This window comes from Schistocerca piceifrons, chromosome 7 (assembly GCF_021461385.2).
Source record: "Schistocerca piceifrons isolate TAMUIC-IGC-003096 chromosome 7, iqSchPice1.1, whole genome shotgun sequence".
Lineage (NCBI taxonomy): Eukaryota > Metazoa > Arthropoda > Insecta > Orthoptera > Acrididae > Schistocerca > Schistocerca piceifrons.
In genome coordinates, this window is record NC_060144.1 from 453723528 (window position 1) to 453739459 (window position 15932).

Genomic DNA, 15932 nt, shown 5'->3' on the forward strand with positions numbered 1-15932 from the left:
GAATCTGTTGAGATGTAAGTGGCTGATTGTCTGATAAATAGAGAGAGTGGCTTCAATCTAAGTAAGGTTGGGACACAGACTCAGTACAATGAAATCATGTCAGCCCTGAGTGACTTCTGCACCTGACACGGGCGGCAGAGGCACTGAGGGAGCAGACTTTGCTACCAGCATTTGGCAATTGCAGCCCCCTACCACTCAAAGTTACACTGGCTGAAAGCAGAATATGTGGTAGGAGCTGATAAAGAGTATAAAGGAGGCATGATGTAGCAAAGATGCTCATTCTACTGTCAAAATAATACTATTTCATCAACAATTGCACTCAGCTGGATACTGAAGAGCAAGATAAATAGTTGATTCACCAAGAGAGTTTTAAGACCACGCTATGAGTAAGGTATTGTGGGAGGATCATATTTAGAAGGAGTGGGCGTTCAAATCCTTATTCAGCAGTCCTGATTACATTACACATGAATTCACGGAACTTGTCTAGACGATTTGTTCAGGTCCTAGTTGCATTTTTAGTGACACTTCTGTCAGTGGGACACTAGATTACAATTTTCCATCTTCAATTATTAGAGAGAAGAGCTCTTAGTGTCTTAAGATATTAATAAATTTCTGTTGACTACTTCTTGGTTTTTTGCTTTACATGTTTAATGCAGACATATTATCACTTTTTAAATCAAATATTTCTTGTATGAGAAACTACATAGCACTTGGATATGTTGTTATGAGCCTGCGAAAATATCTACCTGAGGAACTTTTTGTAGCTGTCAATTTAATCCCTCTACCATTAACTATGCAGCTATACGAAACAATACATATACCAGAAAATGAATTCACTGTTTGCAAAGAGAAACAAAGGACAAACAGGGCAAGGGAGACAGTGAATTTTAGGTTATTATATATGTCTTAGCTCTACATGCAAAATACTATCGACTGTCTCTGGGAAAAGATAAACAGAATAACAACAGATCATATAAAAAAAATGTTTTTATTTTGAATTTATCCCTCATGACACATAAATGGCATTTTTTATTTTCTTTCTTTCTTTCTTTTTTTTCTCCAAGAGACCATCCATGTGCCAGTCTTAAGGATATGACATTTCTGCAGTCAAGATTCACTGCACAAAATTAATTTGTACATTCTTTGGTGACATGGTACACAATGAACACAGGATTTAAGTATTACAAACATTAGAAACACAATAATTATTTTGCAAATAATGCTCAAAAAATAAAAATAAAAAAATAAATTACATTTCTGAGTGACACACAACCATATACAGTGCTTTTAGTAACATGATAATGAAAAAATATGCAGTTTTCCAATCAAATGAGGGGAACGTCAAATTACAAATACTGAATTTTCCAACTCTCAGTTGTTGTCAGTTTCAGTTTTTAATTTCTTCTCTAGCATAGTTTATTTTAAATATAATCGTCTATGCGCAAGAAGGCAGGGTTTCTTTTGCATTTAAAAGTGAGATTAAGAGGAAATAAACCAAGTGTGCAACAAACACTCACTTGAAATTAAAATAAAACAATTCCTCATTATTATAAACTTCAAGATGGTAAACAAACAAAAATTTTGCAGATATTCACATTAAATTCAAAGAAACTTAGAGAATCTGTTTTTATAGTGCAAGGGAAACAAATTACATGCTTTTCATACCCATGATACAGTTTGATAAATTTTAATGTTTTGACTTCAATGTGTAAATGGAGTAGCATCTCTCTATTGCTAGTGGAAATGTAGTGAATGTACCACCAGCGCCAAAACCTGTATTCTTGCTGAATGATTTAGTTGTTAGCTGGGGGGTTCCAAGATTCAGCTGGACGTGGAAACCAAATAGCGTTTAAAGATGTAAATGGATCAAAACCAAGGCCTCTCTGAAACATAAAATTTTATTATGACTCGAACAGTATGTTTAATAAATGGCTCATTCACACGTACATTTGAATATAGGCAATACATGTGACACCAGAAGCAAGACAGCTCACACTTGATATTTCATGCTGCATAATGCAGATTTATTGATTTAGGCAATGTGAAATAGGCATGTGCCCTTTTAGCACTGCCTAAATTGCCCTAGGACTAGAGCTGACCTCTTCCACAGATGAAGCAGTGTGCAGGTATTACAAACATGGCCTCAAATCAGAACTGCAGAAATTAGACTTACGCCCACTTAACCTCTAACATACTGAGTTCTAAATCATCATGTCAGGTACATCTACAATCACACATTAATGACACTTGTAGTTAAGAGTACTTAGTTTTCAATACATTGAGAGCAAGACCTCTACTGTGGAAAAAAAACCTGACACTCTCACTCTCTCATAAATATTATAAATGAAGGGATGCTGTATCTGGTGTCCGAAGAAACAGTACCACAACATGTATTTGGCTTGATGTTCTGACAATCCAATCCATTGGCAGTCATATGTATGCAGACGGTTTTAATTCATTTGTAAATTATGCACGATGGCATCATAAGTACCGGTGTTTGTAATCTGAAATAGAATGGGCATGAAAAGATACAGCTGCAGATAGGCCATCAGTGCCAACTTTATGCCGAGGATTATTAAATTTTAAGGATAAGCGATCCAATTTAGTGTTATTTCAAAAGTAATTATAGTTAAAAGATATTTATTGAGCTGGAAAACTGGTCATATTGCACAGTATACTTGCTCCAATCTCAAGTAACTATTATCTGCATTAATGATACGGCACAGAACTACCTATTTTCTAAGAGTGATTAAATGACAACTGGGAAGACAGTGGAGGGCAACCACCCAATAGAGATTCTTTACAACTCATGGTGCTGCAGTTAGCTGGTTTGGATGAAAAGAAAACAATAATTTACAGTTTAAGTAAGCCAATCTAGACTTAGTAAACAAAATATAATTTATAAAGGAAGAGTATCAGCAAATTAATGCTCTTGTAACAGCTCAGCCACAAACAAATATTGTACATGGATGACCAGTTTGTGTTGTTAAGTGAAAGATGAAATGAAACTTCAAACAAATCAACTGAAACAGAGGTTATATCTGATGTATAACGTCACACATAGTAACCATCAATGTTTTTAAGTGTGGAAAAACGGTAGGGAGAATTTAGATTTAGGTCTATATACAAACTCTGCAAGCCACGATATGGTATAAAAGGTACCTTGTACCACTACTAATAATTTCCTGTCCTATTCCATTCACAAATGGATCATGGGAAAAATGACTGTCTATATGCCTCCAACCAAGCTCTAATTTCTCTCGTCTTCGTGGTCTTTACACAAAATGTACATTGGCGGCAGGAAAATCGTTCTGCAGTCAGCTGCATCTGCCTATCCTCTAAATTTTACCATAACACTTGCCTGCAGATCAAATCTACTCAAAACAAATTCAGCAGCACATGTCTGAATTTCTTTTATGTCTTCCTTTAATATGACCTGATACGGCAGTACTTCGCAAGTACTCTGCTGCCTGAGTAAATGCTTCCTTTGTGTAGTGCACCTCTTACCTATCAAGAGGAATCCTACAATTTTCCACCACATAACCCAGGTCCAGAATTCTGCAATCAAGTCCATCCCAGAAATGATGGAGCCTCTGGTTGAGACCCTCTACTCGGCTGTAAACAAAAGGTCTCCCAATCAATTTCTGGGCATGATACTGCAAATTGTGAGATCTGTTTGCAACCTGCGAGAGAGGCTAACATCCTTCACCATTTCCACCAACAGCCCGTATGAACTGAGAATGGACGCGGAATCCAAGCAACAGACATCATTGGTGCCAAAATGAGCCACAACCTGCAGATGACTGCACCCTGAACCCTTGATAGCCACAGGCTTCTCCACATCTCAGATGAGGCCCCATGGCAGGCATACCAGGCACACATTTAGTTTTTTTCCTGGCTCTTACCCTATCTTCCTAAAGGGTTCCATATCACAGCTAATATTTATTGGAGTTTCCCATAAATAGAAAACCCCTTCCCCCATGTGTCTGCTCAGCCCCCTGGTGAAGGAGTGGCCACATGTCCACTAACAGGGTGAACACGTGAGGCCAGATGGCCGGTCCCTACATTGACACTCTGACTCATGCTACGTGAATGCATTACAACCTGCCATTCAGCCTTCAGTGACAGTGGATCCCCAACGTTGGGTACACTGTAAGGTGCCTCAGTAGCAGTAACTGTGGGTGCAACAAGTGGCACATGTGGTGCACCATGCGACATGCCGATTCTCCACCATTTTTACACCACAAGGCAGCAGCAGCCTGAAAATGGCTGACCATGGCCAAAAGCATCTGTAACTGTTTGCGAACTGCGGCCAGCTCCTACTGCGCCCACACACGGAATGTACCCATCCTACTATGAGAAATGAGCTGTAGAAGTACACAGAAAAGCTAGCTATGTAACTTGCTCCTCTCTTAATGTTTCACTAGTGTAGCAAGAAAGTCAGTTAAATGTTGATACAACTGAACTGAGAAGAAAAGTCACAGATATTTTATTTTGACTAGTCATGCAAGCATGTAGCACTGTTTCACAGTTGCGAGAAAATAAAAAAAATAAAAATGTGTTGGAGGAAGAAACGGAATGAGAAAGTACAGCACTGACTGAAAGATAAGAAACGGGACAGAGACCACAGGCCAAAAGAAAACAGACCAATCTTGTTGCTGAGCTCTCACTAAGTTTGTTCTTGGGTAAAACATTTTTCTAATGAGATGTATATTTACCAAATATTTTCTTTGGTTAATGAAGTGTAGATCTTAAAAACTTATGGCCCTTATATAGAAGTGGATGTGAAATGGTTGATGAGGATTTTGAGTTAACTAATAACAACAAGATGATTCTCTATACTAGAGTTGTAATCAGTTTCAACTAAAATGTGATTACTGTCTGAGACGGGACAAGGGACAGTACAAAAATAAAATGAAACTTTAAGGGACGGAATTTTTTTTTACATAATATTACTGGTTTTAAAAAAGGCTGTGTAGCATTAGAATGAAACATGGACTGAACTGCACATGATTAGCATTTATTAGTGGTAGTTACTAAGTATGATGTGAAAAGCATTGTTTTCTTCTTCTTTATATTGAACACTACTTTGCTAGCAGTCTGATTACAGTGAACTTGATTTTATAATACGTGACAGGAATAAGATAGAATCAAAAAAGGATTTATTGATTTATTGGGGAGGATTGTCTTAGTGAGGCTATCTCAAGGAGGAGGATCAGATTTTAGTAAAGTACAGGTAAGATGATTTTAGTTTTATGGGAATTAGGCTATGGTCTAAGCAAGGGTTCTAGAGAAATCCTCCGAAGAAGGCTTCTTTAGCTGACTTTTGAACTCAAACAAGCTCAACAAGCCAAATTTTTCATACAAAACCAATTTACATTGGGTTGTGATGCCATTTGAATGCTGCCATAGATCACAGAGTTGCGCCAGCATGCATTATGAACCTTGTACTGCAGAATATTTGGTGACATTTGCTTTATTTTGTACCAAAGCCTATAACTTATCTTATTTGCAGCTATCTTATTTTCTCTTAAAGTTGTTCTTATGTTTTGAATTTTTCAGGCCCCTCTATACATCGTAGTGCAGTAATGACTGGGCCTTGATAAAAGTAAAGTATCAGAGAACTGAATTCAGTGGTTCTCTGGTTACAAACTCTGATGATATCTCCAACATTGGGAGATAAAATGATCAGCACTGAAATCTTTATCTGACCATGGCTAAACACCCATGAAACTATAATCACAAATGATATAAATAATACCCATGAAAGCCTGGAAGGTATATACAGCCCTCAGTAAATGATGGTGAATCATAAAGAGAATAACATGTTAGTTACATAAAGTGGCAATAGTTTCTAGGAAATTACTGGAGTTTTCTCTCCCCCTTCCCCTTTATTCTGGTAATTTGGAACGGTTCCGAAGACGCACAGGGCTTTAACTGTGACTTCGGTTATGACAACAGCCTTTGACAAAGAGACGTAGATAGAAGCAGCAAAGTATTTTTAAACAAGGTAGCAAGCAGACATAACTGGAAGCATTTATATAAGTACTGGTGAAGAGCTATTATGTGTAACTTAATGAGGTCATTCTTGGACAATAGATGATAACACACAGGGGGAAAAAACTACAAAGAACAAAACTTGTCTAGCTTGAAGGGGAAAACCAGATGGCACTATGGTTGGCTCACTAGATGGTACTGCCATAGGTCAAACGGGTATCAACTGCCTTTTTTAAAATAGGAACCCCCATTTTTTTATTATATATTCGTGTAGTATGTAAAGAAATATGAATGTTTTAGTTAGACCACTTTTTACGCTTTGTGATAGATGGTACTGTAATAGTCATAAACATATGGCTCACAATTTTAGACTAACAGTTGGTAACAGGTAGGTTTTTTAAATTAAAATACAGAACGAAGGTACGTTTGAACATTTTATTTTGGTTGTTCCAATGTGATACATGTACCTTTGTGAACTTATCATTTCTGAGAACGCATGCTGTCACAGCATGATTACCTGTAGATGCCACATAAATGTAATAAATGCTCAAAATGATGTCTGCCAACCTCAATGCATTTGGCAATACGTGTAACAACATTCCTCTGAACACCGAGTAGTTCGCCTTCCGTAATGTTTGCACATGCATTGCAACGTGCTGATGCATGTTGCCAGGCGTTGTTGGTGGGTCATGATAGCAAATGTCCTTCAACTTTCCCCACAGAAAGAAATCCGGGAACGTCAGATCCGGTGAACGTAAGGGCCATGGTATGGTGCTTCGACGACCAATCCACCTGTCATGAAATATGCTATTCAATACCGCTTCAACTGCACGCGAGCTATGTGCCAGACATCCATCATATTGGAAGTGCATCGCCATTCTGTCATGCAGTAAAACATCTTGCAGTAACATCAGTAGAACATTACATAGGAAATCAGCATACATTGCACCATTTAGATTGCCATCGATAAAATGGCGGCCAATTATCCTTCCTCCCATAATGCCGCACCATACATTAACCCGCCAAGGTCGCTGATGTTCCACTTGTTGAAGCGATTGTGGATTTTCCGTTGCCCAAAAGTGCATATTATGCTGGTTTACATTACCGCTGTTGGTGAATGACCCTTCATCGGTAAATAGAATGTGTGCAAAAAAAAATCTGTCACCGTCCCGTAATTTCTCTTGTGTCCAGTGGCAGAACTGTTCACGATGTTCAAAGACGTCACCATGAAATTCCTGGTGCATAGAAATATGGTACGGGTGCAATCGATGTCGATGTAGCATTCTCAACACCGACGTTTTTAAGATTCCCGATTCTCGTGCAATTTGTCTGCTACTGATGTGCAGATTAGCCGCGACAGCAGCTAAAACACCTACTTGGGCATCATCATTTGTTGCAGGTCATGGTTGACGTTTCACATGTGGCTGAGCACCTCCTGTTTTCTTAAGTAACGTAACTATCCGGCGAACGGTCCGGACACTTGGATGATGTCGTCCAGGATACCGAACAGCATACATAGCACACGCCCGTTGGGCATTTTGATCACAACAGCCATACATCAACACGATATCGACCTTTTCCACAATTAGTAAACGGTCCATTTTAACATGGGTAATGTATCACGAAGCAAATACTATCCCCACTAGTGGAATGTTTCATGATACCACGTACTTATATGTTTGTGACTATTACAGTGCCATCTATCACAAAGCGAAAAAAGTGGTCCAACTAAAACATTTATATTTCTTTACGTACTACACAAATATGTATTAAAAATGGGGGTTCCTATTTTTAAAAAAAACACAGTTGATATCCGTTTGACCTATGGCAGCGCCATCTAGTGAGCCAACCATAGCGCCATCTGGTTTCCCCTTCAAGCTAGATGAGTTTTGTTCTTTGTAGTTTTTTCGTTTGATGCTTATTTCATGAGATATTTGACCCGGTCACTATCAATGGACCACCCTGTATAGCTCTGAAAAGACTGAAATCATATTTAAATAAATTCTAAACTATCATTAGAAGAGTAAAACATAAAATATTGCTGTTGCACAGGAACAGCACTTTGATTAATAAATTTAAGCTTACTTTGAATAAGGCTCTGGGTTCCTTAAACAACAACAATATCTCAAAGTTATTGCTTTAATACAGTTAATAAAGTTAACACAGTATGCCTAATACTTTCAGTCAAAAAGTATGTAAATAGCAGATTTTAATTGGGTCTGACACCCTAAAAATATTTAAGTATTTGAAAATAACTAATACAGTACTATATTAATACATTACTAAAATAGTACTAATATTTTGAAACTGAAAATTTAACATTATGTATGTATTTAATTCTCTATTTTAGAAAGACTTTTAATATTGATCTAAATGCCATTATTAGGGCTAGAGTATCTTTAGAAAGGTGCAAGGGGTGACCACCTGATTGGATTACTGAATATGAAGTCGTTGACGATGACTGGTTGGATATCTCAATTCATCCAAAACATCTCGGTGGGCATGAAGAACAGTCAAGTTGTTCAGTCGCTTCTGTCCCATTGTTAATCGGAGATATGACTTCAGACGTCTAAGGGTGCTAAATAACCTTTCTGTTGTTGCTGTCGTGATTGGAACTACTTAGAGAAGCTTAATGCACTTCACTACTTCACATAATATTTCTCCAACTGCAGGCTCTTGTGTAATGTACTTTCTTATACCACACGTTTTTTAAGACCAGCTGTTTTTTATTAGCGATATCAGCTAACATGTTGTTGTTGTTGTGGTCTTCAGTCCTGAGACTGGTTTGATGCAGCTCTCCATGCTACTCTATCCTGTGCAAGCTTTTTCATCTCCCAGTACCTACTGCAACCTACATCCTTCTGAATCTGCTTAGTGTATTCATCTCTTGGTCTCCCTCTACGATTTTTACCCTCCACGCTGCCCTCCAAAACTAAATTGGTGATCCCTTGATGCCTCAGAACATGTCCTACCAACCGATCCCTTCTTCTGGTCAAGTTGTGCCACAAACTTCTCTTCTCCCCAATCCTATTCAATACTTCCTCATTAGTTATGTGATCTACCCATCTAATCTTCAGCATTCTTCTGTAGCACCACATTTCGAAAGCTTCTATTCTCTTCTTGTCCAAACTATTTATTGTCCATGTTTCACTTCCATACATGGCTACACTCCATACGAATACTTTCAGAAATGACTTCCTGACACTTAAATCAATACTGGATGTTAACAAATTTCTCTTCTTCAGAAACGCTTTCCTTGCCATTGCCAGCCTGCATTTTATATCCTCTCTACTTCGACCATCATCAGTTATTTTGCTCCCCAAATAGCAAAACTCCTTTACTACTTTAAGTGCCTCATTTCCTAATCTAATTCCCTCAGCATCACCCGACTTAATTAGACTACATTCCATTATCCTTGTTTTGCTTTTGTTGATGTTCATCTTATATCCTCCTTTCAAGACACTGTCCATTCCATTCAACTGCTCTTCCAAGTCCTTTGCTGTCTCTGACAGAATTACAATGTCATCGGCGAACCTCAAAGTTTTTATTTCTTCTCCATGAATTTTAATACCTACTCCGAATTTTTCTTTTGTTTCCTTTAGTGCTTGCTCAATATACAGATTGAACAACATCGGGGAGAGGCTACAACCCTGTCTTACTCCCTTCCCAACCACTGCTTCCCTTTCATGTCCCTCGACTCTTATAACTGCCATTTGGTTTCTGTACAAATTGTAAATAGCCTTTCGCTCCCTATATTTTACCCCTGCCACCTTTAGAATTTGAAAGAGAGTATTCCAGTCAACATTGTCAAAAGCTTTCTCTAAGTCTACAAATGCTAGAAACGTAGGTTTGCCTTTCCTTAATCTTTCTTCTAAGATAAGTCGTAAGGTCAGTATTGCCTCACGTGTTCCAGTGTTTCTACGGAATCCAATCAGCTAACATATTCAAGTGTAAGTGCAGTCTCTCAATGTCTAGGTCATTTTTGAAAAATCAGCTGATTTTTTCAAATTTGTTTCACCTCTGTTTACTAAAAGCAAGCACTATTGTTCAACTGCAATGACCTGTGTGAGTCCAGTTGAAGCAAACAACTCAGTAATGCAAGATTGCACCATTTCACAAACTTCAATGTACATAGCTTTGTATTATTCCTTTGGGGTTTTGAAGGTGTGCCGTGAACTGGTTTCATTACTTTCATACTTCTTTGGTATAATTCGATTCCGAGGAAGTGAAGGATCATAAACTTGTGAAAGTTTTCTTTTAAACACAGTTCTCAAAAGTGTTCAAAACTATCATGCCTTCCATTCAATACACAAATCAAGCCCTCATATACTTTTTCCAAATCAGCAACACTTAGATGAGGGCACTAAATTTTTCATTGACACCCTCTACTGGGTTCACTGCATGGCAATAAAAACATAAAAAAAAATTGTAACATTGACTCAAGATAGCCTGCACATTTGTAACCTGCCTCTGTTTTGTCCTCTGCAGGAAATGTTTCAAAAAACTCTAGAAGTTCCTCAAAGTATTTCAATATTCTCATGATACTACAAGCATGCATAGTCCATCGAGTTGGGCAAAGGGGTCATATACCAGCTTGGTCGTTGGTGCTCTCACAACGTATGCTTCTTGGAAGTCCCATCGCTTTTCTGGATTCCATTACGGTGTGCTTGACTAAAGCCATAATACCCCTCATAGAAGTAAAATAGCAGGGACTGTCTAGAACTGCCAAGTTTAAACTGTGAGCAGTGCAGTGCACATAATGTGCTTTTGGTTGTATATCCAACCCTAACTTTTTTAGTCCTTTGTGAACTTACCTCTCATATTTGAGGCACCATTATAGCACTGTCCTCCTAAGTTATCCACTGACAAATCAATACGAGCAAAAACGTCTTTTAAAATACTAAACAGAGTTTGTGATTCAGTGTTGGGGGAAGAAATGCATCTTCTTTGTTTGAAGAAAACTGTAATAGACTTTTAGCATCTGCCTCTGTAAGTTTTGCAAAAAACTTTTTCGGTAGATGCTTCATATTCTAACCACGTATATCTGATCAACCAAGACTTCTGAAATGATCTTCCCTTACGAGATTGTCCAGGTTACGGCTGTGAACGGTTCTCACCTGAAGACAACGAAGCAATTGACAACGCAATAATTGTTGGAGGTTGACCTGCAGTATCATCAACTTCCAAGTGCGCCTTTTTGGTAACGAATTTATCCCTTGCAAACTTAATTCACAATACACAAAGAGGCTAAAGTAAATGAATAAAATATAGTCATATAAAATAGTCCATTAGACACTAAAGTCAGAACACTAAATAAGTCTGCAGTATGCACTGAATGAAACTATCTGTACTGAATGACTGCAACAGCAGGGTGGGCTTTATATAGCTGCGGCATCGTAATGTCTTGAAGCATCAAGGTGATACAAGGCGGAGGGTTCCAGGCACTTCTGCTCCAGTCCTTTTGATGTCACTGCAGCTGCAGCGCTGGCCCACCGGCACCAGACTTTACCTGAAGGTTTGCGCACCGGGACAAATTCTAAGTGTGCCCGCAGCACCATAACACTATATGATTCCCACCACTTGTTTTCAGTTAACCTGATTACTACCGTAATAATTATTTGTTTTAACTCATTACTGAATGTATTTTAAAAGGTAACTATCGTCAAACAAGGAAAATAAAAAATTTCAACATAATTTTCTGATTTTACAAAGCTTAATATAACTAACAATATTCTTAACTTATTGGGGGAGCTCCACCGACCAAAACGAATTTTTGAGGGGGCTTGGGCCCCCTCAGGCCCCATGATGGAGTCGGTGCCTGTGATAACACGTTATCCTCAAAACTATTTACCTGTTACAAGTGAAACAAGGTAATTTCATACTATATAACTGGTATAAATAAATGAATAAATCTTTCTTTTTACAATGTTTCTGTACTATAAATCAAGAAATATCTTATATAATCTTGTCATTAATATATGTGTAGCATCTAAGAGAAAAGGTTAGTTTGTGTAGATGTCCCATTAGATATGATCAATGTTATTGAGACTAAAATGCACGAAGAACAAGGTAAGGACATAACACTAGTGAGTGCATCCCAACACGTTAAAACCAAAATACATTAAAGTTTCGTGTTGTGAACAGTTTTATTTAATAACCTGCATGACATTTAAATCTCTCTGTCTTACCAGACAAGTACTGTTTTACGTTCTTCGCTGCAATGGAAGTGATTATCATCACTGTTAAGTGTTAATGTGTGTATGTTTAATAAACCAATGTGTTTGTAATAAACCATTGTATTTGAACAGAGAAAAACTTGTGTTATTCCTGTGGTGTCACCGCCAGACACCACACTTGCTAGGTGGTAGCCTTTAAATCGGCCGCGGTCCATTAGTATATGTCGGACCCGCGTGTCGCCACTGTCAGTGATAGCAGACCGAGCGCCACCACACGGCAGGTCTAGAGAGACTTACTAGCACTCGCCCCAGTTGTACAGCCGACGTTCATAGCAATGGTTCACTGACAAATACGCTCTCATTTGCCGAGACGATAGTTAGCATAGCCTTCAGCTACATTTGCTACGACCTAGCAAGGCGCCGTATTCAATTGCTAATTAATATTAAGAAGCATGTATCATCAAGAGCGATGTTCTACAATTATGGATTAAAGTTAAGTATTCCAGAAGCTACGTACTTTTCTTTATAGCATTCATTACGTATCCTGTTTCAGACCTCACGCCAGCCTGCGTGAGTTTAAGCGCGTGCCTTTCGGCTTCCTCTCATTGTCTAGACACAACAATTCCTAAATAATCTAAAAGTTTCTGGGTGCAGGTATGATACTGTGTAATTTAAAGTGATTGAAGAAATACAAGTTGTAAGTTTTGTACATAAACAAAAAGTAAATGTTGAGATTAGTGTATTGTGACTTTCGCACGTCAGAGTAACTTTTGGAGTCAGTTAGCGAATTTCGACTCTAGATTCAACAATAGTGATAAGCATTGGTTTACTGGAAGGGCAATCAAACTGGAGTACATGGAAATACAAAGAAAATGTCTGTCTACTTGGTATGCTTGGAGCGTTTGGCATTGTTGAAGGTAGGTTAGTTAAACCTTTACAGCCTGCAGAAGGTGCTACTGCTCAAGTAAAAGAGGCATATAAGAACATATTAAATAATTATCTTAAGGCTGACAGCAATGCTTTAATTGTATCAACCATGGCTATGACAGAGGAAACATTGCAGAAAATAATGTGCCTTAATACATCCTGAGAAGTATGGGTAGAATTGCATAAATTATTTGACAATATTTCTGAAAATAAAAGTTTATGACCTCTGTTTACAATTTTTTGGATTTGTGAAACATTCTAATGAAAACATAACAACTAATGTATCAAATGTGAAAAATGTATGGAATGATTTGAAGTAAGAAGTGGCCAAAGATGTTGAAAATCACCCAGAATTACCCAATTTATAAATAATTTGTATAATTTTAGGTCCACTACAAGATGAGTATTTTTCATTAAAATAAAGCTGAATGCTTATGTCAAAAACTGATAGGACTGTTGATAACTTGACAATTCAACTCTGTGGACATGAGAAAGCTTTGCCGAGTAAAGGAGGAGGTTCCACGTCTCAAGAGGCACTTTTAAGTAACTCACCAAAACAACGCTCTAAATACCCTCAGAGGAAAATGAAAATTGTCTATCATTACTGTAAGAAGGCATATCATGTGATCAAGAAATTCTGAAAGTGGATTGCAGATGTTCGAGCACAAAAGCCTCAGAAAAGTGATGTGTTGGAAGCTGTTAAAACAACAAATATGAACATGATTCTGTTTGCTGAAACGTCTGTTGTTATGTCATCTGAGTGTGATACTGGTGGCTGGTTTGTAGATAATGGTGCAACAAGTCATATCACATAGTAACATCAGTGGATGGTTATACTGTTGGAGCTGCTGGCAAGGGGACCACAGATATAGTAGCAGCAGTAAATGGAAAATGGCACAAAATTCCTTTGAGTGATGTGTGATATGTAACAAAAATTAAAAAGAATCTATTTTCTGTCTTAGTGGCACAAGATAAAAATCCAAAAAGTACATTTTTATACACAACAGAAATTTTCAAATTGGTGAAGTCAAAAAACTAGTTGGCAAATGTGACCATTATGGAGGACTAGGTACCTTAATGATGTGAAGCATTAAACCTCCTACTCCTGCTGAAGTAAACGAAATCGGATGAGAAAAATTACTACAATTGTATAATGAAAGATTTGGACATCAAAATAAACATGCTGATCTCCAGCATCTTGGGATTGGATTATGACCCCTGTGAAGGCAATATTTACAGTAGAGCATATTGGCTTCCATTTGGCAGCCAGAAGAGAGCTTCTGAACTGGGAGAGTTGACTCATATAGATGTCTCCATTCCTTTTCAAAACTGTCAACTCTGGGTGTTGCTACTTTGTTTCAGCTAAAGATGATTTCAGTAAATTTCGAGCTGTTTACTTTATCAAGGAAGAAATCAGAAGTTCCTAATAAACTAGGGCAATTTATAACTTAAGCAAAGACTGCTGGACATACAATTAAAAAAAATCTTACGCAATAATGGAGGAGAGTTCAACAATAAGCAGACAAGGGACATTCTACAGGAGGAGGGAATAATCCAACATTTCACTATGCTATACACTCCATAGCGAAATGAAAGAAAAAACCAAATTCTTCTTGCAACAGCCAGGGCTATGATGCATGCTCATGGAACATTCCTACACCATTTTGGGCTAAAATGATAATTTTTGCAGCATACACCCTGAATCGAATGGGGCCTTCCAGTATTCTAGGGCTGTCTCCATACAAAATATGGTATCAAAAGAAGCCTGGAATGAGCATCTACATATATTACGGTCTAAATGTTATGTTCCCATTCCAAAACAATTTAAGGTGAAAATGTATCAAAACAGTAAAAGGGCTAATTGACTATGGGCATGATGATGGTTATCAGATTTGGCATGAAGAAAATCACAAGCTAATGAGATCAGGGGAAGTTACTTTTGAAAAGTAAATTATGCAAAAGGAAAGTCCAGTAATTCCTGTGGATCTTGATCTCCTTCATCAGAAGTCACAAGACCCATCAGACAAAACTGAGAGCAAAGTGAAATCTAGTTTTCCAAGAGAAAATGAGTTCTACAGTTGCGATAATTTACAGGATGAAACTGAAGAGAAATTAGAACAATCTCAAGATGAAATAATTAGTTTGCAACTGTGTGAACATTTAACGCTAAAATGTCCAAAAACATTATAAGACTATGTAATGCAGTTAATGACCTATGAGGAACCAAAAATCCCATTGTGATGCCATGAATTCGAGTCAACAACATGATTGGAAAGCAGCAACAGATCAAGAAATGGTGGCACATCAAGAAAAAGGAACATGAACTTTGAAAGATTTACCTCCTGGCAAAAGGGCAATTCCACTTAAGTGGTTCTACAAACTGAAGACATATGCTGATGGATTGGATGACAGATTCAAAAGCAAGATTGGTCATCAAAGGTTTTCTCAAAACAGAGGGACTGATTATGAACAAACTTTCAGCCCTAGGGTGAAGATGTCTATACAAACATTACTCAGTGTTGCAGCCCAACAGAATATGAACACTGCAGAAATAGATGTGACTAGTGCTTCCTCTATGGTGACGTGAAGGAAACAGCCGGAAGATTATAATAATGGTTCTAGAAAAGTATGTTGATTAATAGAAAGCTTATACATCCAGAAACAGGCATCCTGTTGTTGTAATGGGAGATCCACTAATTACATCATGGAATTAGGATTTAAGAGAAGTGAAGTTCATACGTCCCATTTTATGACACATAAAAGTTCTTACATGACTTTTTTCATATGCTGTATTGATGACGGACTGTTGTGGCAACAATGGTAGTGAATTTA

The 15932-nt window shown here is 37.8% G+C and overlaps 1 protein-coding gene across 3 annotated transcripts in view; it reads right to left on the reverse strand.

Moving 5' to 3' along the window:
* Positions 1-974: 974 nt before the first annotated feature.
* LOC124804646 (transmembrane protein 131) overlaps positions 975-15932 on the reverse strand; it is a 382072-nt gene continuing 367114 nt past the window's right edge. For all 3 annotated transcript variants that reach the window (XM_047264868.1, XM_047264869.1, XM_047264867.1), the window contains exon 25: positions 975-1883. In XM_047264868.1, coding sequence (XP_047120824.1) covers positions 1794-1883 — 90 coding nt within the window. In that variant the 3' untranslated portion in view covers positions 975-1793. The remainder of the gene's footprint in view (positions 1884-15932) is intronic.